A 26,065-nucleotide genomic window follows, 5' to 3' on the forward strand; every position below is an offset into this window, starting at 1 on the left:
CTGGCTCTCAACTATAGTAGACTTATTTAGAAAGTCTCCAAAGTTAGGCCTTAAAAAGAAAAAAAAGTGTAAAGGTTCGGATCTGTCACTACTGCGAAATTCCAGAAACGAATCCCAAATTTAGGCTGGAGCATCTTGCTGACCTTTCTAAGTCATCTCAAATGACCTGAGAAGATCTATAAGGTCTTTATTTGATAGATGCAGTCTTCTGCGTCTGCAGACAACTGTCCTCATACTCCTGTAACCCTTGATGGTCAAGGAGGAAAAATGTGTTTTCCTTCCAAGGTCTGAGAAGAAACAGACCGCTTGTCTTAGAGTTACCAAATGAAGAGCCCTTTAGCTCTACACTACTCCACAAGACACCCCAATTGGGTCGTAAAACCTTGAGGCAAAGGTCCCTTGTACAAGCGATAGCCTCAACTGTCTCCTTCGAACAACCTCTTGATCATAGGGGTTTTCCAAAATACTGGAGGCAGCTAGACCTAAAGCTTGATGGTTTAAAAATAAAGCGTTCGTGATCCTGACACAGGAAAAAACGGACTGATGACATGCTTCCAGCAAACACCCAGCATGGAACCAGTATGGTTCCAGCCTGCTGTATATGCTCATTAAGTTGTGAGAGAGAAAGACAAGATCTAGACCTCCCCCCAACAAGCATCCATATCAGTTGCAAGAAACCGATATCGAAGCTAGGCCTTCTGAAAAGAAGCATCAACAACATGAACCTCATGCTGTGAAGTTAAGACCTGATCGTTGAACAAAGGTTCAACACACTTAAAGTAAAAGTTTGACGCGAGAAAGCGTTAGCTGTGAGGCGAGAGTGACGCGAAGAAAAAACAACAGTCTGTCCATACTGCTGAGAGCCAAAGACTAGACTGTATACGTCTCAGATGCGACTAATGTCGCACGTGACTGCATTCCCGTAAGGTGCTAGCGTGCTGTATGCGTTCACCTTGTTGAGTGGATACAGCGCTCTGTGTACGTCTAGCCTGCTGTAAATCTACAGCGTGCTGCCTGTAGGCAACAATATCGTGACCGGTCAGTGACACACAGGAATAACTGTTAGTCTATCATGATGCGGAAAAACCTGACTGACCTTATCCAGTATATGTCCAGGCTGGCACATGCGTCTAGGTTGCTTAGGATTTCAGGTTGACATGTTTGTCGAGAGATGCTCGCGTGTAGCATGCGTCTGCATGAGTGGAGACGCGTATCCCGCAGATCGCGAGGATGGGACAACTAGTTGAAAGGATCAACTTTGACTGTCAGCGTCTGTGACCGCATGCACGTCTGTGCCGCTACAAGCGTATGCTCTACCGCCTCCCGCAACAAGAGCCTATCTTTGCAAGGAGACGTTGCTGAGCATCGGAGAACTATGCTGTATGATACTAAAGGAAAACCATCCCTTTGATCTATGGTAGTCCTTACTCTTTTAGGAGAAAACATTTTTTCCCCCCAAGAATCGTCAACGCTAAAAAGAGATGAAATTGACCTCCTATAGCTCGGACCAATTCTACACTCGCGGGGGCAGCTTGTGCACCACCTCAAGCTTTAGCGAAGGCTAGAAGAGATCAACAACCGCAGCCCCGTGAGCAACCTGGGAGAGTCGCTATGACATTCCCAGCGCGCCTTGTGAGTGACCTGAACGTATCCCATGCTATGAGATATCGTTAACAGTAGTCGCTCGACCCCAGAAGAAAGTACTAAACAATTCCTCAAACTGGGGGAGGAGAGGAAGTGTAAACAGAAGCAAACTGAGCACCTCTTCTCTCGAAGAATTATGTGTCTTGCGCGCTTTTGGCGCTGACACGTCGCCTTTTTTCAACAGAAAAACTTCCGGCGAACATTAGTAACTGAGGGATAAGTTACTAGAAAACATATGACTCCTGAAAAGTCTCGGACATATTGACTGTTGATGACCAAGTCTAGGTTTTGCGACCTTCTAAGAGGACAAATTCTGTGTTCCCTGACTGTGCTTCAGATTCCAGAGGAAGAGCCAGAATTATATATGATTCTTCTGACTTCCGCTCCTCTCGTGGAAGAAAAAACACACTCGATTGCTTCTCATTTAAGAATCGCAACACACCTGCTGTGAGAGCAAGTTCTGTTCGTGTGCCTGCATGACGATTAACTTCCTAGTCTAGAAGACAAGAAGAATGTCGAACGTCATCCGATTGAAGCTGTGCTCTGATTAAATAGAAGACGTACGGAGTCCGTTTCCTTCTTTTCCCAGGGCTGCCAGAAGCTGTTTAGCCCGGCTCCCACTGCTGCTTGAAGGGGAGAGCAGTCAGACCCTGCCTCGACTGGGCTTGACTCCTCTTTTCCTTTGCTTCCTTGCCTCTGGTTTGAAAGTACTTCTCCCTATAGGTTTACCTCAAAAAGGCTGGGCAAAATGAGAATATGATGTCCCCTCCTAAGTTCTACGAGAAGAGAAGGGCGTAGGTAAAACCTTACTGACTGTTTTAGTAACCAAAGTTTGAGTAGCCTTCTGAGCCCAATTTGCAGGCACTTCATTAACTAAATCCTGCGGAAAAAGAGCCGAAGATATGGGCGCAAAAGCAACTCCGATCTCTAACATGGAGTGACGCCCGCAGAAAGGAAGGAACACAAAGTAGCTCTTTTCTTTATAACTCCTGCAGTAAGTAAAGCAGCCAGCTCGTTAGAACCATCCCTGACTGCCCTGTCCATACAAGACATAAGTTGGATAAGACTACTTGTGTCCGTGTCCTTCATCTCGGTTACTCTTCTGCTTAAGACTCCCAGTGACCAGTCAAGTAAATTAAATACTTTAACTCTGAACTATCCTTTCAAGAGTTGGTCAAACTCTGACATTGACCACTACAGTCTATTCCTTCTCATGGCCAGGAGACGGGAATAATCTACCAGGTTTGCGAAGTCTCCCTGCGCAGACGCCGGAACTCCCAAACCCAAGACTTCCCCCGTCTCATAACAAATGTTCGACTTAAAAGCAAACTCGGCTGGTGGAAAAGCGAAGCATGTCCTGCCCAGAGCTTTTCTTAAACCCATCCATGCTCTCATTAATTTCAATACTCTCTTATAAGAGCGGGAAAGCACCATTTTGTATAGAAAAAAGGCTCCACTGCCTTGCCTAAGGTAAACTCATAAGGGGGAGATCGCGGAGTAACTGGTGTAAAATAAGTCTGGAAAAAAAAATTCCGAGAAGACTAACATCATTATTATTATTATTTTTTTTTTTTTTGTCCACCGAATGTTGAGGTGGTTTCTCTTCCTTTCTCTCCGAGATAATTTCCAATTGATCCTCGTGAGAGAGAACCTCATCCGGGTCTACTTCTAACAAATCAGAGATTGGAGCTATGCAGGCGCATCAGTGGTAACATGGGCGCGCTTGCGTTGTTCCATATCCACATCCAATTGACAGCCACTAGCCTTGGTTTGCTGTCACAATTGATTTTATAATAGAATAAATCTAGCTGGCGCTGGCCTCGTCCTGGCGCGCCGCGCTCACGTGTTATTCGCGCTACCGCCGCTGCTCGTGCTGGTGCTCGTCACTCGTGACTCCACTGGCGTGGGTCGCCACGCTGGCGCTGCCGCTGCCGCCGACACTCAGCGCCTTCATTAATTAACTTCTGAGCCTCGTCACGCTTCCGCTCAGGCTCCGCTTGCGCCTCGCGCCTGCCATTTGGCAAACATCATCAAGCTTAAACTGACAATCGGTTGTTTGCTTCTTTTAATAGTTGCTGTGAAACAGAGTTCTGCCGAGACAAATCTACATTGACATGCCAATGAACAGTGAAACTGGGAGACCGCCTGTGCGATATCACGTCGGTCCCAGAGACAACAGGCCGCCTGTGCGACAACGGGTCTACCACCGAAGACTAACGCCCAGGCTCACCATCAACAGCCGGTCGATTAGACTGTATCATCAACGAGAGCTATTTTTTGAAACGTAAATACGCAGAACGAATCTAATTTTGTTTTCAGCTTAGCGCCTGAAAAGCGCGTATAATATTTGACAACATTAATACCTGGCTCTATATATAAAGAGGGTGAGCGTTCTTAGCTTAAGAGGACTTCTGTTCAGGCCTTAAAAGACTAGCGTTTGGCTACCCTCTCGATTCCTTTCGTCGTTCGACTTAACTTCTCCCGTCCCGGGAGCTTGACAGAGGCCTAAGACTAGGATAACGACAGGTCCAAACAGAAGCACTCTCTACTGAATAAAATTCACTGCGTAATTTAATACTAAAATTTTCGTTCTATTCTTTGTTAAAAAGAAAGTTTCACAATCAATTGAAAACTAAAGTATACGTTCTCTCAAATGAAATGAACTCTTAAATTGAGACTTACAATCCTACCAATCGTTCGAATGGGAATGAAAAGTCACTGAATCCCGTATAAATGCAGCGAAAAATTAAATATTAAACAAATATTACCTTAATAGGTATAATATTTATAAAATAAAATAAACCCTTAAATTAAGGAATTCCAATAAGAGATGAATCATCACTCGATTTATTGGAACATTTACACTTAATATACGAACAAACTTAGTATTACACTAAGGAAACAACGATACATAAAATCGTGCTCTACATCGATTCGTATTAACATTAAGTGAAATTTAACTTCCTTCAATCTCTGACTAAGGAAAAATACTGACAGGATCAATTAATTTAAAAATAAAATGTTCCTTTTATATAGTACAACTAAAAAACTTGAGAAGTAAGAAGAATGTACTATTCATAAAAATCTCTACGAAATATTGTACTATGTGTTGATAACTAAAAGAATGTTTGGAAGATTGAAAGACGTGCACGTGTTTAGGGGTATGGCTAACGGTATGTCTGATCATTTTTTGGTGGAAGGAAAATTAGTTGTAGCAAAAGAGTGGGGGAATAGAGTAGGTGGATGTAAAAGGGAGCTAGTGAGGGTTGAAGAGCTAATAAAACCGGGGGTAAAAAGTAAATACCAGGAAAGGTTGAAAATGGCATATCACGAGGTGAGAGTAAGAGAAACTGGTAATTTAGAGGAGGAGTGGAAGTTAGTAAAAGAAAATTTTGTTGGGATTGCAAGTGATGTATGTGGCAAGAAGGTTGTTGGAGGCAGCATGAGGAAGGGCAGTGAATGGTGGAATGAAGGAGTGAAGGTAAAAGTGGAAGAGAAAAAGAGGGCTTTTGAAGAATGGCTGCAGAGTAATAGTATATAGAAGTATGAAAAATAGAGAGAAAAATGTGGAAGTAAAGCGCAAGGTACGAGAGGTAAAGAGGGCAGCTGACCTGAGGTGGGATCAGGGATTGGGTCATTCATATGAAGAGAATAAGAAGAAGTTTTGGAAAGAAGTGAAGAGAGTAAGGAAGGCTGGCGCAAGAATTGAAGAGACAGTGAAAGATGGAAATGGAAGGTTGTTAAAAGGAGAGGAGGCAAGGAAAAGGTGGGCGGAATATTTTGAAAGTTTGCTGAATGTTGAGGATAATAGGGAGGCAGATATAATTGCTGTTCCAGGTGTTGAGGTGCCAGTGATGGGAGATGAGAATGAGAGAGAGATTACAATAGAGGAAGTGAGGAGAGCACTAGATGAAACGAGAGTAGGAAAAGCATCTGGTATGGATGGTGTGAAAGCTGAGATGTTGAAGGAAGGGGGTGTGACTGTACTTGAATGGTTGGTGAGATTGTTTAATATGTGTTTTGTGTTGTCAATGGTACCAGTAGATTGGGTTTGTGCATGTATTGTACCACTATATAAGGGTAAAGGAGATGTGCATGAGTGTTGTAATTCAAGAGGTATTAGTTTGTTGAGTGTAGTTGGAAAAGTGTATGGTAGAGTAATGATTAATAGGATTAAGGATAAAACAGAGAATGCAATCTTGGAATTACAGGGTGGTTTTAGAAGAGGTAGGGGTTGTATGAATCAGATTTTTACAGTTAGGCAGATATGCGAGAAATATTTAGCAAAAGGTAAGGAGGTGTATGTTGCGTTTATGGATCTGGAGAAAGCATATGATAGAGTTGATAGGGAGGCAATGTGGAATGTGATGAGGTTATATGGAGTTGGTGGAAGGTTGTTGCAAGCAGTGAAAAGTTTTTACAAAGGTAGTAAAGCATGTGTTAGAATAGGAAATGAAGTGAGTGATTGGTTTCCAGTGAGAGTGGGGCTGAGACAGGGATGTGTGATGTCACTGTGGTTGTTTAACTTGTATGTTGATGGAGTGGTGAGAGAGGTGAATGCTCAAGTGCTTGGACGAGGATTAAAACTGGTAGGCGAGAATGACCATGAATGGGAGGTAAATCAGTTGTTGTTTGCGGATGATACTGTACTGGTAGCAGACACAGAAGAGAAGCTTGACCGACTAGTGACAGAATTTGGAAGGGTGTGTGAGAGAAGGAAGTTGAGAGTTAATGTGGGTAAGAGTAAGGTTATGAGATGTACGAGAAGGGAAGGTGGTGCAAGGTTGAATGTCATGTTGAATGGAGAGTTACTTGAGGAGGTGGATCAGTTTAAGTACTTGGGGTCTGTTGTTGCAACAAATGGTGGAATGGAAGCAGATGTACGTCAGAGAGTGAATGAAGGTTGCAAAGTGTTGGGGGCAGTTAAGGGAGTAGTAAAAAATAGAGGATTGGGCATGAATGTAAAGAGAGTTCTAAATGAGAAAGTGATTGTACCAACTGTGATGTATGGATTGGAGTTGTGGGTAATGAAAGTGATGGAGAGACAGAAATTAAATGTGTTTGAGATGAAGTGTCTAAGGAGTATGGATGGTGTATCTCGAGTAGATAGGGTTAGGAACGAAGTGGTGAGGGAGAGAACGGGTGTAAGAAATGAGTTAGCGGCTAGAGTGGATATGAATGTGTTGAGGTGGTTTGGCCATGTTGAGAGAATGGAAAATGGCTGTCTGCTAAAGGTGATAAATGCAAGAGTTGATGGGAGAAGTACAAGAGGAAGGCCAAGGTTTGGGTGGATGGATGGTGTGAAGAAAGCTCTGGGTGATAGGAGGATAGATGTGAGAGAGGCAAAAGAGCGTGCTAGAAATAGAAATGAATGGCGAGCGCTTGTGACGCAGTTCCGGTAGGCCCTGCTGCTTCCTCCGGTGCCTTAGGGGATTCAGCATTATGAAGCTTCATCTGTGGTGGATAATGTGGGAGGTTGGGCTGTGGCACCCTAGCAGTACCAGCTGAACTCGGTTGAGTCCCTGGTTAGGCTGGAGGAACGTAGAGAGTAGAGGTCCCCTTTTTTGTTTTGTTTCATTTGTTGATGTCGGCTAGCCCCCAAAATTGGGGGAAGTGCCTTTGGTATATGTATGTATGTATGTATGTAACAATACTGATAACAGCGTAACCACTGAACGCTAGTTAATCTTTGCAAACAGATTGAAGATTGCCTCAAGAAAACTATTAAAAGGATAAAAGTTCCTTAGATTAATAATCCTTTAATTAAATTTATTACTTAATATTTCAAAAGAAAGAATTCACTTACAATTCTTTGTAAAAGCAAGTCGGACTTATAGCCTACGACATAAGGCTGTGACATCATCAAAGGACGAGATGTTGACTTTCGTCCTATGCTTTCGTGAGGTTTAAAATAGGTAAAAAAAAACTTTTAAACTTACCTTTCAAGTTATAAATACGTGATCACAGTTCAAATAAAACAAAAAAGCGAAAGCCTATATCAAAAAAACGTTAATACATCACCAAATAACTTCCAAACAGCGAGAGAATATCCAATAGAACCGACCGCCATAGCGGCAGGGAAAATCTGGAGAGGTTGGGTATAGTTCTACCTGTTGTACCGTGAGGGCACTAGTGTACACCTGGCATATCTGCGATAGCCGCGCGAGATTTTGAATTTCCTACCGAGGCGTCAGGGACGTTAGCCATTCTTATATAACTAGCGGGTAAGTTTTATATTTAAAATATTTTATTTTTCCTTATTTTCTTTCCTCACTGGATTATTTTCCCTGTTGGGGATCCTGGGCTTATACCATCCTGCTTTTCCAACTAGGGTTGTAGCTTAGCAAGTAATAATAATAATAACAATAATAATAATGTTGGAGCCCTTGGGCTTATAGCATCTTGCTTTTCCAACTTGGGTTATAGCCTAGCTTGTAATAACAATAATAATAATAAAAGGCTTGGCTAAATAAATGATATAAAAATCATAAGGCGAAGCTCAAAGCAATAGCTTGCATTCCATATGAACATACAATACTTCAACTTGTTTAATATCAATTCCATGTACGTCTTTAATAAGAAACATCATACAATTTATAAGTGAATTATTTTGAAAAGTGGAAACAAATACTTACCAAAAGATTAACACCTTCAATAACATCTAAAAAGACTTCATTTTTCCTGTATTTGATTCCCTCAGACCTCCACGATACTGCATTGGTGACAGCTATAGGGGGACGTGGAGCTATTTCCAATTTGTGACCCTCTTGTGTAATATACCTGCAGTGTAAGAAATAAATAATAACAGAATAGATCTACAATAAATTTTACACAATTACAGTATAGTAGGGAATACAAAATATCTATTACTGAATATCAGCAACATCTCTGAATACAAACTTTTTAAAAACTTTAAAATTCAGCAGCACTTACTCTTGTAAAATCTTGGTGTCAGTAGTCTGCGGATAACCAAAGTCTAAGAGTTCATCTAGTAGTTCATAAATTATGACAAAGTTATCCCTTATACTCTCTTCTTCTAATTCCTGTAAGTAAAAAGTCATAAATTAAAATTCATGAAGATTATTTGCTAATTACAAAGGAAAGGAAAAACTGTCATTAATTTGGGTATTATGAAGGACATCAATATGAAACTTTCTTTTTACTATATTTTATTGTGGTAAAAATCGGAATTTTAGTAATAGAATTGTTTATCTATATAGTCACGACCTCATGGAGAGCATCTTTCCCTATCATGGTCTAGATTTCTGCCCCAAGGGCATCATTCTTTGTCAATCCCTTTGCAAAGGCTGGAGATAATGTTGGGGGATATATTAGAGGTGGAGGGTTGATGAACGGGATGATGTAATCTTTGCGAAGAACAGAGACCATCTTAGCTTCGGCCTTGTGGCAACGCGACTGCTGTCACCTGAGTTGCAGTAATCTTCCCACTGGTGGTATAGCAGGTGGGAGGGCTCCCATAGGGGGGAACCAGACGCGTCCACCCCATCTTCCCCCCTTCTATCTATTCCTGGTCTTGAATGGGCGAACTGAAAGTTACGGACTTCTTGGTGGTGTTCTGCCTCAAAGTGTAATTTGCAGTTTTGTTTGCTTGCCTCACTACAGGAAAAGCTCTAGGCACTGCAGATGCTGAGGATGTGGGATAGGATGTTATGGCCTGATTAAGAAGGGAGTCTTGGCTCGCCCCCCTCCACTTCTACATAACTACTGCCACATCCAAGAGAGGAAACAAGGATGGGGACTTGACTGAGTAGTTATGAAGAAGGGCCTCTCTCTTCGGTACCTGCTTCTGAAACCTGGAGATGGTGGTGTCATGCCTCTTAAAGATCCAACCTCTTCCTATTCAGGGTCTCTGCAGCTGCGAACATCACCAACTGCGTTGCCAGCTTCTCCATGGTTGAGCCAAGACAAAGCCGACACTGCTTGGTCTAATGGCAGTGTAGAAGGGACGTTGCCTTGTACATTATTGTATTCTCTCTGTCTCTCAGATGGGGGAGGAAGTAACTTTGACGATTTGCTCGGCCTTAGGAATTCCTTTCTTGTAAAGATCTACCTTAGCAATGGATCCGGCAGCCAGGTTAGACTACGCTAGCTCCAACCTTTGCCTGTTAGCCTTTGGAATACAGCATAGCTCATCTATGGTCGTGTCTCTCCCCTGCGGAGGAAAGTAAGGTGCCTCACCGAGCTCATTTACAGAACGAATGCAGGTGAGAACCTACATAAATACAGATTCAGATTCACTTTCCTCCTTGTCAAGAGCCTCCAGGCTAGCAGCTGGAGGAAGATCATCAATAGAATCGTCTGAGTCGGTAACAAAGTTGTCATCAGGTTTAGCCATGGGGGACCGCCTGAGGCCTGGGAGGGTCTAAGTTGACCCTGAGCCAACAACGAAGCTGCTGTTAACTGGACCCGCCTCTGAAGATATAGATCCTCGCCGAGTTTGGAGGTCCATTTCTTCAATAGGGTTAGTACCTTTCGCTTGGGAGTCTTACCCGTAAAAGAGGTGAGAATACTGCACACTGCCTCAGGTACCGCGGAAGGGGACAATCTCTATAGGCGAGAGCCTAAAAGAGTCCATGAGATTCCCTATGGGACCTGGGTATAAAAGGTGTCCTCCACGGGGGTGGCCTGTCTAGGCTGTTGCCACCTCTGACTAGGTGTAATGGGAACAATTCCCATCTTCTCCCATTTAGGATCAGTGTCAGAGGGTTTGGCTTTAACCCTTTGTGCTTTATGGTGGCGCTGCCACTTAGAAGCATGGCCCTCCAGTATTGGAACAGGCATTGGGAGAACTGCTGCTGGAAAAGGTGTTGGTCGCCTGGCAGCTGTGGGAATGGGGAGGACAGGCACAGAGCAAGCTGGCACTGGCAGAGTCAGCACCTTCGCCGGGTTGCTCATTACTCTGGTAATGGCAGCAGCGAAATGCAACCTCTCGTCAGATGGAGTATGAGGATCGCTATGCTGTACAACTGTGCTTCCAGGACCGAAAATAGTTGGGTCTGTTAAAGGTTCGTAAAAGCAGGGACAATGGTAGCCGCAGCTTTCAGGAGCTCCTGCTGGTTTGCAGATGCCCTGATCCTGAGCTGGAGCGCGAGCCTGCCTGGGAGGCGCTAGAGGTGCATGAAATTGGTTTGTGTACACATCTCCTAGGGCAGGGACAGGTGATAGTGAACAATCACAAGCCTAGTAATAAGGGTTGCTCGCTTACCTGTACACAATCATGTAATGGATTACTGATCAGCCAAAAGTGGGTGACAGCAACATTGTCTTGCACTCACCTGTGAGTGAGAGAGACACAACAAGTTGGTTTCTGAGTGTGTGCAGATGTTGTACTGCTCCCAAAAAACCTACCTGGTGAGCTCTGACAAGCACAGCACGCCTGCCGAGCTACCAAAGTTAACTGTGATCGCTAAAGACTACATGAGTCTCGTAAGATCCCAGAGGCTAAAGCGTGCTGGTGACAAGTCACACTGGCGCTTCTGAGCAGTCCGAGGAGGTGGACTCCCCGATGAAGGCAACCTCTAGCACTTCCGAAGGCACCTGCTGCAAAACCGCAAAGGGACAGTAAGCTTAGAAGGGGGAGGATGACTGAAGTATTCCTCTTGCTGACAGCGGAGGGAGAGCTCGCTAAGGAGGAAGTCTAACAAGAATCCTTAAATGGGCGAGTATCCGTAGGACGAAGGTACGGGGGGGGGGGGGGGGGGGGGGACAAGATAGCGCAGGAGGGACTACCTCCTGTCGGCTCTTGAGGGGAGAGAATCAAAACCAACCATGGCAGGAATAGAAATCTTCTCCTGCTGTGCACCACAAACCAACACCTCCAACAGCCGGTCCTTAGAGGGGGGACCCCGAGAGTCCCAAGGACGGCAAGAGCAAAAGCAAGGCGGATAGCAATACAGTTTCCCCCCCACAGAGAGCCAACTCTCCCCACCTCACTAGGGAAGAGGAAGTTGTCCTGCTTGAAGGTTGACCGAGAGTCAAATGGCCATTACCTTTACTCTACTGTTACCCGGACGAGACCAATCGAGTTTTAGCCTATACAGTACCAGGAAAGTCCTTGGAGATCTAACAGCACATCTTTTTTCGGATCCTCATAGTTAGCACTGCTATGCTCAGCTCAATATTTTCAAACCACCTGCCCTTTGAGCCCTTTCCCTCCCAGCCACAATGCCACTTCTTTGGCTGTCTCTGTATTACTCTTCCAGTATCTTTCATTGCAAAAGTATCACCAATAAGTGTTTGTCAAGTAATGTATCTGTTAGAACTATGTACAATATACCATGTACATGTACACCTTATGTTTAATGCTGAACGGTGCTACTGCGTCCTATGGATTGCATCATGTAGAAGTTCGTAAATGCTAAGTGGTGTATGTGAAATGTAGATTTATTTAATCTTATTTTTACTGTTAAGTATCTTAGGGTATTTATAAATTTATTGAAAAAGAACTACTGACAGTATATTCACGTTACTGTATCGTATAGGAAATAAAGTGCTGTACGTAGTTACAGGCTACACATAGGTGACAAGCTGGTAGGGTTGTGAGGCGACCTCCAGAAAACAGTGATCACTTATGAGTTATGTTTCTTATCACCACAACTAATTTTGTTGTACTTTAGTGATAGTACAGTAATACGTTGACATACAAGCTATCCAATATACTAGCAAGCCGGCAAGCAAAGTTTTGCATTGAGATACGAGCACGCTTAGAGATGGTGACGCTAGGTGGCCGAGCACTTAGGAGCTGCCCTCGAGGCCCACCAAGCTCATTCATTTTGTGTAATCTTCGACTACTGTACATATCTCCGAGCATCACCTGTGTTGTTTGCGTTATTACATGATATCAACATTTATTTGTAAACAATTAAATTCATAAGTGATGGGTCCAAAGCAAGTGAGTGGAAACATCAGCAGTGATAAAAAAAAGTGTGTGACGACGATAGAGATGAAGCGTGAAATTATCAAAAAACATGAGCATGGTGTTTCCGTGAGCTGGCCCGCAATTAAGAGAGAAGTACTGTACATCGATGATATATATACCATCCTCAAACAGAAGAATGCTATTATAAGCTCAAAGCCTTCCAAATGCCTAACCAGCTATCAAAGATACGGACTGATGTAAATGAAGAGATGTTAAGGCTTCTTTGGTTGTGGATCAAAGAAAAACAGTTGGGGGGATATAGCGTGACTGAGACAATTATCTGTGAAAAGGCGAGTGCAGTCTAGGAAGACTTGAAACACAGAGAAGCAGCTGAAAGTGGGGAGACATCAACGCCAGTGGAGACGTTCAAAGCTAGTCGTGGCTGGTTTGATAACTTTAACAAGCGAACTAAGGTCCACTTAGTTGTGAGGCATGGGAAAGCTGCGAGTTCTGATATGAAAGCTGCGGAGGAGTATGTCAAACGTTTTGCCTCACTTGTTGTAGCAAGAGGTTACATCAACCAACAAGTCTTCAACTGCGATGAAACTGGCCATTTCTGAAAAAAAAGATGCCACGGAGAACATTCATCAAGGCAGAAGAGACCATGTACTTTCTAGAGTCACAAAATCTTAAAAGGTTTTGAAGATGACTTTCTCGATGAATTCAAGTTCATCAAAGTCCTCTATCTCCCACCCAACATCACGCCACACTTCCAGCCCAAGGACCATCAGGTCACTTCCAATTACAAGAAGCTGTACACAATGCATTTGTTCAAAAAATTATTTGATGTTACAGATAACACCAATCTCACTGTGAATTTTGGAAGGACAATTTCAGTATTGTTCAGTGTTTAAAAATCATTGATGAAGCATGGCAGGGTGTAACACGAAGAGCCTTGAATTCAGCATAGAAAAAATTGTGGCCAGATTCTGTAGCTGAAAGGGTTTTCGAAGGGTTCAATATGCTGCAGCCTGACCGTAAAACCCATTGTGTTGGAAGAGATTGTGTCTCTCGGAAAGTTCAAGGGCCTGGAGGTAGATGAGGCAGATGTCAACGACCTTGTCGAGATGCATCAAGAGGAGCTCAAAACGGAGAAGTTGATCGAGCTCCAAACAACGCAACATACAATGTTACTGCAAGAGCTTAGTAGCGAGGAGGAGGTGAAACCAGAGTAACTTCTTTCTTCGAGGGAGATTAAGGAAGTGTTGGCTAAGTGGCAGGATGTTTCCGATTTTGTGGAAAACACACACCTGGATGAATTGCCTTGCGGTCGTACTTCAGCTCTTATTAACAACACTTGCCTGACTCATTTCCACCACATTTTGAAAGGGAGACAGAAACAAAGCTCATTGAATAGGTATGTTTTTAAAAGGCCTGCAGGAAGTGAAGGCGAAAGCGAGGTAAAAAGAACCAAGACATGTCAGTTAAAAAAAAAAAAAAATGAAATCCTAGAAAAAACATTAAGATTAAGTTAAGTTAATCTAAAGCTTGTTACGATACAGAGTAAGGAACAGTGTAAATACCGTACGTACATGTACCGTCCAATTCTATTCTTCCGTTCTTCCCTTCCTCCTCCTCCGCACACCGCCGTTAGTCACTACAGTCTGTCTCGAAGGTAAGAACTCCATAATAAAGCCACATTTTATTGCAGATCACAGTCCAGCAATCATTTATGTCATTTTGTGAGTGAATGTTAAGTACTATAACAATTAAAAGCATGTTTTTCCATTGGTATATAATTGATTTTTAAGAGAGAGGGAACGGATTAAATTATTTTCAGCTATTTTATATTAGAAAAATTGAATTGAGAAATGAGTGCAATGACATACAGTACAAGCTTGGTCCTTGAATGCATTAAGCTCGTATGTCAAAGTATTGCTGTACTGTTATATAAATTACAGTATCACTGAGTTTTGTCAGTTAAAACAACAGTGTTTTGTTGTTAAGTATATATTGGGTCGGATGGCAATGAATTAAGAGAAAGGTCGTTATGCACTATACTGGTACTGAAGTTATTAGTTGTGGCACAAGTAGTAGTGTCCAAAGGATCAAACGAAGGAGAGTCAGAGGAGGAGGAAGAAAAACTTAAAGATGAAGAGGAGCGCACACGCCGCTTCTTCTTCCTAGCCTTTTCTGGGGTTGAGGTCTTGAAGGACAACAACAATGATCCCATGTCATACTGCACCTCAAATTGTGAACCAGAAGATGGGGAATATGCAGCGGAGAAAGCCTGGGAAATCCTGGCAACAGCCAAAATATTCAGCAGCTATCCTGCATATCAGGGTTGGCAATTTTAACCAAATGATTTAAACCATGGTGTTTTTTGTTTTCATGCTTTTTCAAAGTTTATAATGTTTTTTCCTTTGTTTTTTACTTTCTTTTAGACCATAGAACAGAGAAAATCTAGTCTGCTGCATCAAAATTGAAGTCTTTGTTCTAAACTGGGTAAAAGAAACAAAAAATTATAGCCTTCTCTTCACCCCGTTTGTTTCTGAGTTTAAAGTGCACCAAGCCAAATGTAGAGAAGATTCTCTCAATACTCAAACTTGAAGTGACTCCATTGAGCAAAGTTACAATGTAAGGATAATGGTATGTCAAAAACATATAGGCACATAGATTTGTGTGAATATCATCTAGAAGCCTTTAGTTTTATACTGAGTAACGTAGGAATTAATTTACTTAACTATACTAGAAAAAACCATGTTCCACAATTTAAATCAAAAGCATCATGGTGCTTTTTTTTAAATCATTGGTTTTTGCCAACCCTGCTGCAGATAGAGCACTAACGATGCCCAAATAAAGCCACAAACTTCCTTGTCGGTCTGAGCGGATACGAACAATCCTGGAGGAAAAGGAGGAGTACTACCTTCACTACTGGAAGGTGATACTTCCGCTTTTCCTCCGAGAAAAAGCTTAGGTCTCATTTCTTCCCTACCTCCAAAGCACCCAGACCTAGAGGAATCCAAAGGAGGTACAGAGGTAGAGCAATGCTGGAAGAAAAGAAGGAGGTAAAGGGCATCTTTGCATCAGTTTAGACATTACCAATTCTGATACTGAAAAATCCCAGTTAAGACTTATTCTTCTTGGTAAATTCAACCCATAGCAAAGGCAGCCATGACCTGCATTTATAATAAGGGAATGACTGCATACAGTTACACCCTCAACAAAAACCACACAGATGGTGAGGATCAACTGCAGGTTTAGACATAAACCTGCTACAGCCTGTAGCCAAAGTCAAAAGTGAGTGCCTAGCTGACTGAAGGGTAGACAGGGGTTCCCACCACCCATCAGTAGTTATAACCACCTCGTTAAATTTCTAACAGTTGCCCCAGCTTCACTGAAGTCATGCTCCTATTAAAAGACAATTGTTTGTAATCATGTAGAAACACATAATAGCCAACAGATGCAGCAAGATTTTTCTTATCCATTAATTTTTCCAGCTGAAGCACATACTAAAGCAATTTAAACTTGATTGTAATTTGTTTGTTAAAACTAGCATAAGAAATTTACTTATGGAACAGTTATTTGTACTATGATAACTATAACAAATTCTTACCTTGAAATATTCTGAAGCGACGGACACAAGTTTATGCAGGAAAGCAAAAACTAACGTAACATTAGCATTTATGCTCGTGGTAGAAACAACATACAAATTGCTGACCTTCACAAAGCAGAATGTTACGTCATCAGTCTGCAAAACAAATTCTTTGATTATACACTGACATCACTCAAAACATTACTGACCTTAGATTACATTTTTTCCCTATTTCTCAAAAATAGTTTGATTGTTATTGCTTTAATTCCTTTCTGTACTGGGCTGCTTTTCCTGTTGGATGCCTTGTGCTTGTACCATCCTGAATTTCCAACTAGGGTTGCAGTTTTGCTAGTAATAGTAATAATAATAATAATAATAATAATAATAATAATGATAATAATAATAATGATAATAATAATAATAATTATAATAATAACAATAATAAAAATGATGATAATATTTTGTTAAAGATAATGGCTGTCTCAGTTGCATTGATCTTGTGTACTCTGTATTCTCAATGGCTCTTATTATCTTCCTTTTAGAATTACTGCATGGAGCCAGTACACTAATTGGGCAAAATTCATCTTACATGGAGGGTAGTAATTTCCTTCCTCTTGTTAGAAGGATGGGAGAACTAACACTACAGTACTATTTTACTTAAACAAAAAACAAAACTCAATAATGAAGCTTACCCGGAACAACATCTGTTCCAGAGACATATTAGTTCGACTGCTGCACCCAAAGGAAGGGGACGGAAGAATAGGAAAAAACGACAGACATTTTGACCCTCACCCTAGACTGACAGAGAAACCGCTACCTTATATGCATTGCTCCCTGTCCTGTGAAGAAACTAGGTTTGCTTTACTAACTGTTGAGTAGGCACTATAGGTTCTATGGTAAAGGTGTCCAGTAACTTGTCGGTGCATTACCACAAGTAGTGGGCCAGGAAGGTGGTCTGACATTTCCAGATACATGCTTTCAATAGTTGGCTCACTGGCAAGTTCTTCAGAAAGGCTAGAGTTGCTCCCACTCTTAACCTCATGAGCTAATGTCTGTGCTCTTCCCAATGGCTCACCTTGTTCTGCCGCACTGTTCATGACCTTATGAAGCCAGAAAGATATGGTATTTCAGGAGATTTTCTTCTTTTGCCTTCCTGAATTAATTAACAAGTTCTGTAACCATTCTCTGGTAGAGGGTGTCTCTTTGAGTCAGCATCTTAGCCCCATCACAGGGCAAAGGAGCAAATCATACGGAATATTGGTCACTTACCTATGGGAGGAAGCAGTAAAGATTTAAATTTTGAATCAATAATAGTAGGATTCTCAGTTTTTGCTAAAAATTCTAGAAAACAGCAGAGAGAAATGCCTCCTTTGCTTGAAATAGGTAACCAAATAAGACAAGCCATATAGTTCCCACATCTAATCTAATCCAAGAAAGCAATAATACCATCTTCAGCCTTATCCAATGCATTTTCACAGTTCATAGGGAGCCCTTGGTCAAATTTTAAGCTGGAGGTTTGATTTCCTAACGAGGGCAGAACTGCTCAAAACTCCTAATTAGTATTAATTATTGCCATGAAGAAGAAAGGTCTAAAAACCTCAGTCTACAGACCTGGCTCGAGGCTAAGCAATAGTCTTTTACTGCTGAGACTAAGAGGTGTTTTTCTCTGCAGGAAAACATGAAAGTAGGCAATTAAGGATATAGAGGATCCAAAAGGAGAGGTACCCCTTCAATGTCACCAACTGCTAAAGACTGTCCACTTGGCCTTGTATACTGCCTTAGAGGATCTCAGGAGGTACTCAGATCATCTCCAATTCAGTTACTTGAGAAAAGTCTCTCGCTCTGAGGAGATGGTGGATAAATTCCACCCCATGAAGTGATCGGGAGGTCACCGAGTCATGGCATGTCTCTGTACATAGGGTTGACATACAAGGTTGAAGCTAATGGGGCAATTCCCTCAGAGTCTTGGGTAAAAGCATAGGAAGGTCAAGGAACCATTCTGCTTGGAGCCATCTGGGTGCCACCATTGTCCTCCAGAGGTTTGGGTTGAATTGAGCATAAACGTCTAAGCCATCCCACAGGTGTTGGAAGGTGTCTTCCCACATCACTGCCTGATCCGGGATTAGTGAACAATACACCAGTAGTTTGCTGTTCAGCACTGTTGCTAACAGATCGATCATTGGTGGATCCAACAAAGCCAAATTCTTCCCTGCTACTTGAGGATGAAGGGACAGCTCTGACCTTACAATATGTCCCTAGCAACTGAGCTTTTCAGTAATTACATTCCATTTGCCTGGAATGAATCTCACCGGCTCTCCAGTCCAGTGTCCAACGCTCTTTTGTGACCCTGTTTTGCCAAAAGACTAAGGTGCAGAAAGCAGTAGCTCCTTGCTTGTTGATGTATACCACTATGGCAGTGTTGTTGCTCAAAAACGCTACCAAGTGGATTACGATGTACCGTTGAAATGATTTCAGAGCTAACAGAGCTGCCTTCATTTCCAACAGGTTGATTTGCCACTTCTTTACCTGGGACCAATGGTCTACCAACACCTGATTCAACAGATGGTCTCCCCAATTTCCTTTGAGGCATCTGAAAACAGTAGTAGTTCTGGGGGAAGGTATTCTAATAGGGAACCTTTCCAGAACTGCTTGTCCTCTAGCCCCCATCTGATCTTACCTTCTAATCGACTGGAACTGGATGGTTAGGACAGTCAGTGCTCTGGTTCCAGTGTCTCTTGAAGCACAACTGGAGAGAAAGTGAGTGCAGTCAACTGAGACGGAAAATTGCTTCAAGGGATGACAAATGAACAAACAACTGTTGCAATTATTGGGCTGGATGATGCAGGTGTTGGAGGAACAGTTGAGCTATCCTCCAGAATCTAGCAATCCAGTCATCTGAAGGGAATACTCTTCCTGCCATTGCATCTATATGCATTTCTAAGTATATCATCGTCTACTCAGGTGTGAGGCTGGACTTCTCTTGATTTGCAACGATCCCCAGATTGTGGCAAAAAGTTAGAAGTCTGTCCCAACGCTAAAGTTGCCTCTTGGTCCAATAGGACCAGCCAATTGTCCAAGTAACTCAGTAACCTTAACCCATTGGAGTGTGCCCATGCCGAGATGAGCGCAAAGACTTTTGAATACATGAGGTGCAGTCACCAGTACAAGGAAAAGAACTTTGAATTGGTAGACCTTGCTGTTATTGAAAAACCAGAGGGACTTTCTTGATGACTGATGGACAGGAATCTGGAAGCATGTGTTTTTCAGATCTAATGACATCATGACATTGTGCCTCCTGATGGCTTGTCTTACTGTGCTTGATGTCTCCATCTTAAATGGTGTTTGTTAGACCAACCAGTTCACAATAGAGAAGTTGATCCACAGTTTTCATAAGAAAAACCTGCTAAAGAAGCCTTAAGACTCTTCCTGGACTACTTGCAAAACGCCCTTGTTCAGCATCTTCTGAACCTCTTAATGTTAGAATTACGTCCTCCTCTGAACTCGTCTAATAGGACATTGATCCTTTCAGAACTTGAGTGAGGAGAGGAAGAGAACCAGTGAATGGAATGCGGTACCCTTGACGAAAGGGTAGTAGGACAGAATGCCTAATGACATAATGCGTAAGGACAGAATGCCTAAGGACAAAATGCCTAATTCCTCAACACGGACAAAATGCCTAACTGACATAATGCCTAATGAACAAAATGCCTAATGGACAAAATGCCTTCCAGGCAAAATGATCTTATTTAGCATTTTTAAATAAATTATACGAGATTAGTAAAGATCTTACAGTTAAAACCCATATAACTACTTAGCAAGCTGTTGTTCATTTTATACAAATTTCTTTATCAATCATTTCAATTTATGTAAGAAACCCTTCAGTCAAAAATGGAAATCACTAATATTTGAAGGATATGAATTAGAAAATGTTTATATTTACACAACTAGAAAGAATTTGGAAGTCTTGAAAAGTAAGAACAAGTGGTTAAGTGGTGACACTTTTAACTGTGTACCAGTCGGAAAAAAACTATATACGTTGCATTGTATTGTTTCTCAAAGTAAAACATTAACATTAGTATAATGGGTTACATCTAATAAAGATAAAAAAACTTATGATACAATATTCGAGTTCCTCAAAGAGCAGAGCCTTTTCCCAGAGTCTGTGACTCTTGATTATGAACAAGCAGCAATAAAAAGTTTAATAAATATGTTTTCCAAATACTTCAATCAATGGCTGTTTCTTTCATTTCAGTCAATGTCTTTGGGACAAAATACAAAATCTTGGTCTCCAGCGCTGCAAAACGAATAATGACAATGCTTTCATACTCAAACAAATGCAAGCATTAGCTTTTGTTCCTTTGATGTGGCTGATCTTTTTACAAACTTTTTTAATTCAATCGACCACGAAACTGACGAAATTCTGAGTAAATTCTTTGAATATTTTGAAATTGAATTGCTCGGAATAGTCCAGAGAAGTCGACGAAGACGCCCAACCTTCGATGTTCAATTGTGGAATGTGTACCATAGAATAGAATCAAATTTGCCAAGAACTACGAACTCTCTAGAAGGATGGTACCATGCTTTTAACAAGAGAGTTTCAATTACTCTCCCAACTCTCTCTAAACTTGTAAAAAAATCAAAACTGAACATGCAAGTATCGAGTTTATTGTCTCTTAGGTGCAAATGATGAAATATATTCGAGTAAAAGCAACTTACAATAAGGATGTAGGTGTCAAAGGGCTATGGCACATAATCTTTGAATTTTCTTTAATTCCAGTAAATAACCTATTCATGATTCGATAAATTTATATTCATTCTGTTTTATGTTTTTAAAGAAAACTAAGATTATTTAGTCTGTATTATGGTTTTGAAGAGTTTAATAAAAAAAAAACACTTTTGTTACATTTTTTTTTCTCTATCCTTGAGTTCCTTGGATATTTCATATCTTATAAACATGTTATCTATAAGTCCTCCTTAATGCCAAATATATCCAAGACAAACTCCAACAAAGAGTCATTGAATTTCATAGCAGTATAAAGTAAACTAAACAGCCTTGGCCGAGGTCAGTATTCTACAGAGTGATAAGCTATCTAGTTCAATTTTTTTTTAATTTTTTTTTATTTCTTTTCAGATGTTTTGTCCATTAGGCATTTTGTATGTTAGGCATTTTGTCCATTAGGCATTATATCTGTTAGGCATTTTGTCTGTGTTGAGGAATTAGGCATTCTGTCCTTAGGCATTCTGTCTGCTCACGTGACGAAAGACATCTACCTTTTCCTCCATGTCAAGGTATTGCCACCTTGCCTACTGGCTTGTCAGGCATTCCTCCCCATTTATGGAGTGGGGTTGTCCTCCCTAACAGTACCTGGCTCCCTGCCTACGCCTACCTCCTCCTCTTCTGTTCTGGACAAACTGAGAACAGAAAGGAGGGGCAGGGTCCAAAATTCACCTAGTAGAAGGAGAGGCAGCACGAGTTGTTGCTTTTGACCCATTTCCTACCTTCATGAAGGTGAATTTCAATGCCACTGTCATCATCTAAGGAGTTATTACTGTATTGCTCTTGAAGGAAACGACTTGATGGAAGAAAGCCATGGCTGGACCTTCTCAACTTCTCTACTATCCCATCAAAGTCTTCCACAATGAAGAAGGCCTTCTCTTTGGCCAATCTGTTTGGTAATTTTGGAGGTTACAGCATCCCTTTGTTTGAGAACCCTGTTCGTCCTTTGGTTTGCAGACTAGTGCGGTAGATATAAGACCACATTTCCCCCAGAGAACACCAGGTCGGTCAACTGTTTCTTCTTCTTAGATTCTGACAGACCATGAGTTATGGCAATGTAGGCTAGCATACCAGACTAATGATCTAGCCAGGATGTTGCCTGAATGATAGACATGACTGTAATCTCCATGTTAGCTGATTCTGCAGCCAGAAAGATGGTAGATTGAGACACTACAGTAATCTCTCTGCAGAAAGCCCCAGAGTTAACGTTATGAGAGCTGTCTCAACCAACATGTGTTTAAGGAGTGGGACAGGCAAGATCTTTGATAACTGGCTTGCCTTTTAAAGAATTCATGTGGCCCAAAACCTATAAAGGATTCCTGTGGCCCAAAACCCGAGATTCTGCAGTTTCAATTGCTTCTTTGGCCAACTTGGAGTAAAGTAGCTCCAGAGTAGGTTTTACAGTCTACAAAGCACCCAAGAGTCTTTCGATCGATGAATTCCTTCACTTTTTGGGGGGCCTTAATTGGATTTCCCAGTCTGTTGGCTTGTTTTATTTGGGCTAAAATTTTCTGAAAACTGGATTTGGACTCTTCATCTTCAACTTTGGTTGATGTGTGACCTAAGTCCAGTATTGAGGAGACCAGTGTGTCAATCAAATCCTTTTGTCTGGCAGTTGAGATGCATCACTGCTCAGGAGAGGTCTGCTGTCATCTGATGGAACCTCTTCTTTGACCAAATACCGAACCTTGGTGGTATTCATAAGGTTCCCCTTCCCCAGAGTTATCACTCTTCCTCTTGGATATTGACCTGGTTGCCATGCTCTCCTTGGGTGACATGGGCAAATCCTATGCCACTGCCACTTAAGGGATGGTTCAGTTGTCCTTCAATAGTCTTAGAGCCTAAGTTCTTGGCTTGTTTAACATAAGAGGGCTTAACCCTAGGGTCAAGGGGAGGACTCTCCTTAGTAACAGAATCACGGCTATTTTTTGTTATGTCCTCTATCCTTCCTCTCTCTCTCCAGCAATCGCTCTATGAGAGAAGAGCATTGAGGATTTGTACTACATCCGGAACGAGATCTCCCTGCTGTCATAGATTAAGCGATACTGATTGCCTATGCTTCCCTTGGCCTGAGCTTCCAGCAGTCTGGGATATAGGAGAGAGTTCCTGGATCCAAGAAGACTCTGGAATCTATTCCCCTTCCATCCATCCAGAGACTGCACTTGCTTATACTGAAGGTGGGCTGGGGGATTCTCTGGGGACCGGAGTTCAATAGGAGATATCCTATATGCCTGCGTTCCAAAGAGCATATCATTAATGGAGCACTTGAAACCAGTGGTGGTTCAAGGGAGAAAACTTATAAATATGTCTGTAAGAGAGACATAATTCCCTTGTTCCTAATTGTACCGTTAGCATATTTTTGTGAGTGTGCAATTAAACTAGAGAGTGAAATTTAGTCTATAAATGGTCGCATGTCCTCAGTGGCTTGTAGGTATAATGGAATAATTTACAAATTTTGTGGTCTCTGTTTCCAGTGGCAAACACAAGAGGAATTTTATTGTAAGATTGTAAGTGACCTCTATCCTAGGCGCAAGCTCCTTCTAGACCTCTTTCGTAATCTGCCAATACTAGACTAAATGCTTGTTTAGCAGCTAGGCATGATAGCACATGGTGGTGAGCCCAAGAATTCTCAAAGCCCTGTGACTACTGATGCCCTAAGGAGAGTGTGGTGACAGGAGAAACACCAAAGTTATTTAAAGGAGCAATAAACAAAGGTTGTCTTTTGTTTGTTGGTTGGCTGGTTTACCCAGTTGAGAATATTGAGAAAGTAAATGTTGAGAAGGAAATTTAGATTTTCTACCATCGGCACAATAAGTATACTTCACTGACGGACCACTCCATATACCATCTGTGAGATAGCACTAAAACTGATATAGAGGCACAAGTGTAAGCTAAACTCGCCTGTTGGAACTTAAGAAAAAAACAAAACATAAAATCATCATCACCATATTTGTAATGATGGGCTTCTGGACAGAGGCCGTGAGTCCTACCTAAGGATTGGAACCCCAACCTTTGAGAATAGTTTCCCAAAAATTATCCAAATCATCTTCGTAATGGCTGAGGTCATCCAATGCTCTCACATATAGCTTTGAATGCAAACACCTCCAAACTGTGATCCCTTCTCTCATTGATCTAAGCACGCAATACAGTAATAACAAATGTAGAAATAAATATGCCATTCAAGAAACTATATATACATAGAAATATTGATAAATAAAAATATAAATTTTGTGACAGGGGAAGAAGAGAAAACTTAAGTAAAGAAGAAGGCTTAAATGGGTCCAGTCTTGGTTTGGTTGCTCAGACCTGGCCTTAGCAGTATAGTTACCCCTGTCAGGGTGGATAAATCCCCCCACCGCCATTGCTCAGACCATCATTAAGACTCAAGTACCTCTAATGCATCAAAGTGCTGGACCATCAAGGGGGACCAGTAACTACCTACACTTCATTACAAATATTAACAGAAGAGTTTCCAACTTCTCTAAAATCAACCTCCTACTAAAGGACTAAGGTTTGTATTCGTGTAGGAATAATAAAAGATAAAAAAAGCCAACCCAGTGTTCCTGATAGCTCAAAACATCTAATCCATACACGAACACACACAAAGAAAGAAAAGTACCAATACAGTATTACAGTATATACTGCTTAGACTAGGTGAAAAGATATCATTCTCTAACCTGACAATCATGGTCTCATCCACTCTTCTTAGTAAAGGCATACTGTAGGCAATATAATCCCCCAAAGAACACGAGTTTATGACACCGGAAATCACAGTGTTCTCAATTTATAACATCCTTATCAATTAAAATTATCACAACTGAAATTCTTAAGACTTGAAAACATATTTGTATTCCAAAGAAAATGATTTTCTACAGAACTCGTCAATTGCCAATACTGTACCTGAATAATAGGAGCCATGTTACCATCATCTTCACGTTCCATTACCATGGGCATGAATTTCTCAATCACACTCATGTCAATATCCCCACGGTAATTGCGGGATATTAACACCTGTAAAATGAGATTTATAATTAGCTAGCTACTCTACATAAAAATGTTAGGCATCATACAGCTTTTACCCTACATAACTAAAATTCATGCTTTGCACCAGTCTACAGGTTCTTCTCACTAACAATTACCATACAATATTTTTCATTCAATACAAAATTGGTAGCTTGAAAGTCTTATAATAAAAATAATTGCTTAATTTATGTACCGAAATATTCAGCACAACTTTATACTTGATTTTCTCATTTCAACAAAATTGTATTTGTGTGTACAAATAAAAAATGTATTACTGCATTAGATCTTTTACCTTTCAATAACAGTATACTGTACAATACTTGTTCTTTTTACTTTCTCTTTGGCCAAAAGTACTATATACTGTACATCAATGAATGCAATTTGCAAATATTGAATTGGGCTACAATCGTTGCAACGGTACTGAAAGTGTACACTAATTTTTGTCATTCCTACAAATAAACATTACATTTGAATCTACATAATACTATATTGTATTTGCATTGTTTAAAGAACTCATATTTTCATATATATAGTGTAATATAAAAAAAGGATTCATAATACATAATAGTGTAACATACATAGGATGATGGCAGTAGATTAAGAAAATGTATAAAAAAAATCCTTGCAAACTTTAGTATAATTCAAGATGCTGTACTCACCTTCCCCTTCACATCAAGAATATAAATGGCTGATATAGACATGGTGATATCTCCTGTTGGTAACTTGCACTTAAAACTTCAAAAAATCACTTCATACTGCAATAATGTCTGAAAGTAAGGAAAAAAAAAAATACTAAAACTTTTGATTACAATTTGTATTTTTCTACAAACAACAATAATTTTTTAACACAATTTGTATTTTTCCTACCAATACAAACATGAAATTTTTTTTTTGATAAAATTTATATCTTTCCTAGTTATACCAACTTGAGAAATTTACATGGGTTTACTCCTGAGTCAATTTACTAGGACCAGAAAAAGAAAAGGTGCCTAATTGGTACAGTATAGTAACTACATAATAGGTTACTAGGCAATTCTAAGGCTGAGTAGCATCACGAACTACTACAAGGCAAATTCACTCTACTCATGGTCAAGATTTGTGGGTTGGAAGAGATGGGACCTTTGGATAAATGACTCAGGTTTATATA

At 41.0% G+C, this 26,065-nt stretch overlaps 1 protein-coding gene across 2 annotated transcripts in view; it reads right to left on the reverse strand.

Annotated features, from left to right (window-relative positions):
• Window positions 1–26,065, reverse strand: part of AP-1mu (adaptor protein complex 1, mu subunit) — a 123,408-nt gene that overhangs the window by 46,810 nt on the left and 50,533 nt on the right. For both annotated transcript variants that reach the window (XM_068367095.1, XM_068367094.1), the window contains exons 2-6: window positions 25,578–25,685; window positions 24,796–24,906; window positions 16,140–16,274; window positions 8,578–8,687; window positions 8,280–8,424 (exon numbers count right to left, since the gene is read on the reverse strand). In XM_068367095.1, the coding sequence (XP_068223196.1) occupies window positions 8,280–8,424; window positions 8,578–8,687; window positions 16,140–16,274; window positions 24,796–24,906; window positions 25,578–25,619 (543 nt within the window). In that variant the 5' untranslated portion in view covers window positions 25,620–25,685. The remainder of the gene's footprint in view (window positions 1–8,279; window positions 8,425–8,577; window positions 8,688–16,139; window positions 16,275–24,795; window positions 24,907–25,577; window positions 25,686–26,065) is intronic.

Source organism: Palaemon carinicauda, chromosome 45 (assembly GCF_036898095.1).
Source record: "Palaemon carinicauda isolate YSFRI2023 chromosome 45, ASM3689809v2, whole genome shotgun sequence".
Classification (NCBI taxonomy): Eukaryota; Metazoa; Arthropoda; class Malacostraca; order Decapoda; family Palaemonidae; genus Palaemon; species Palaemon carinicauda.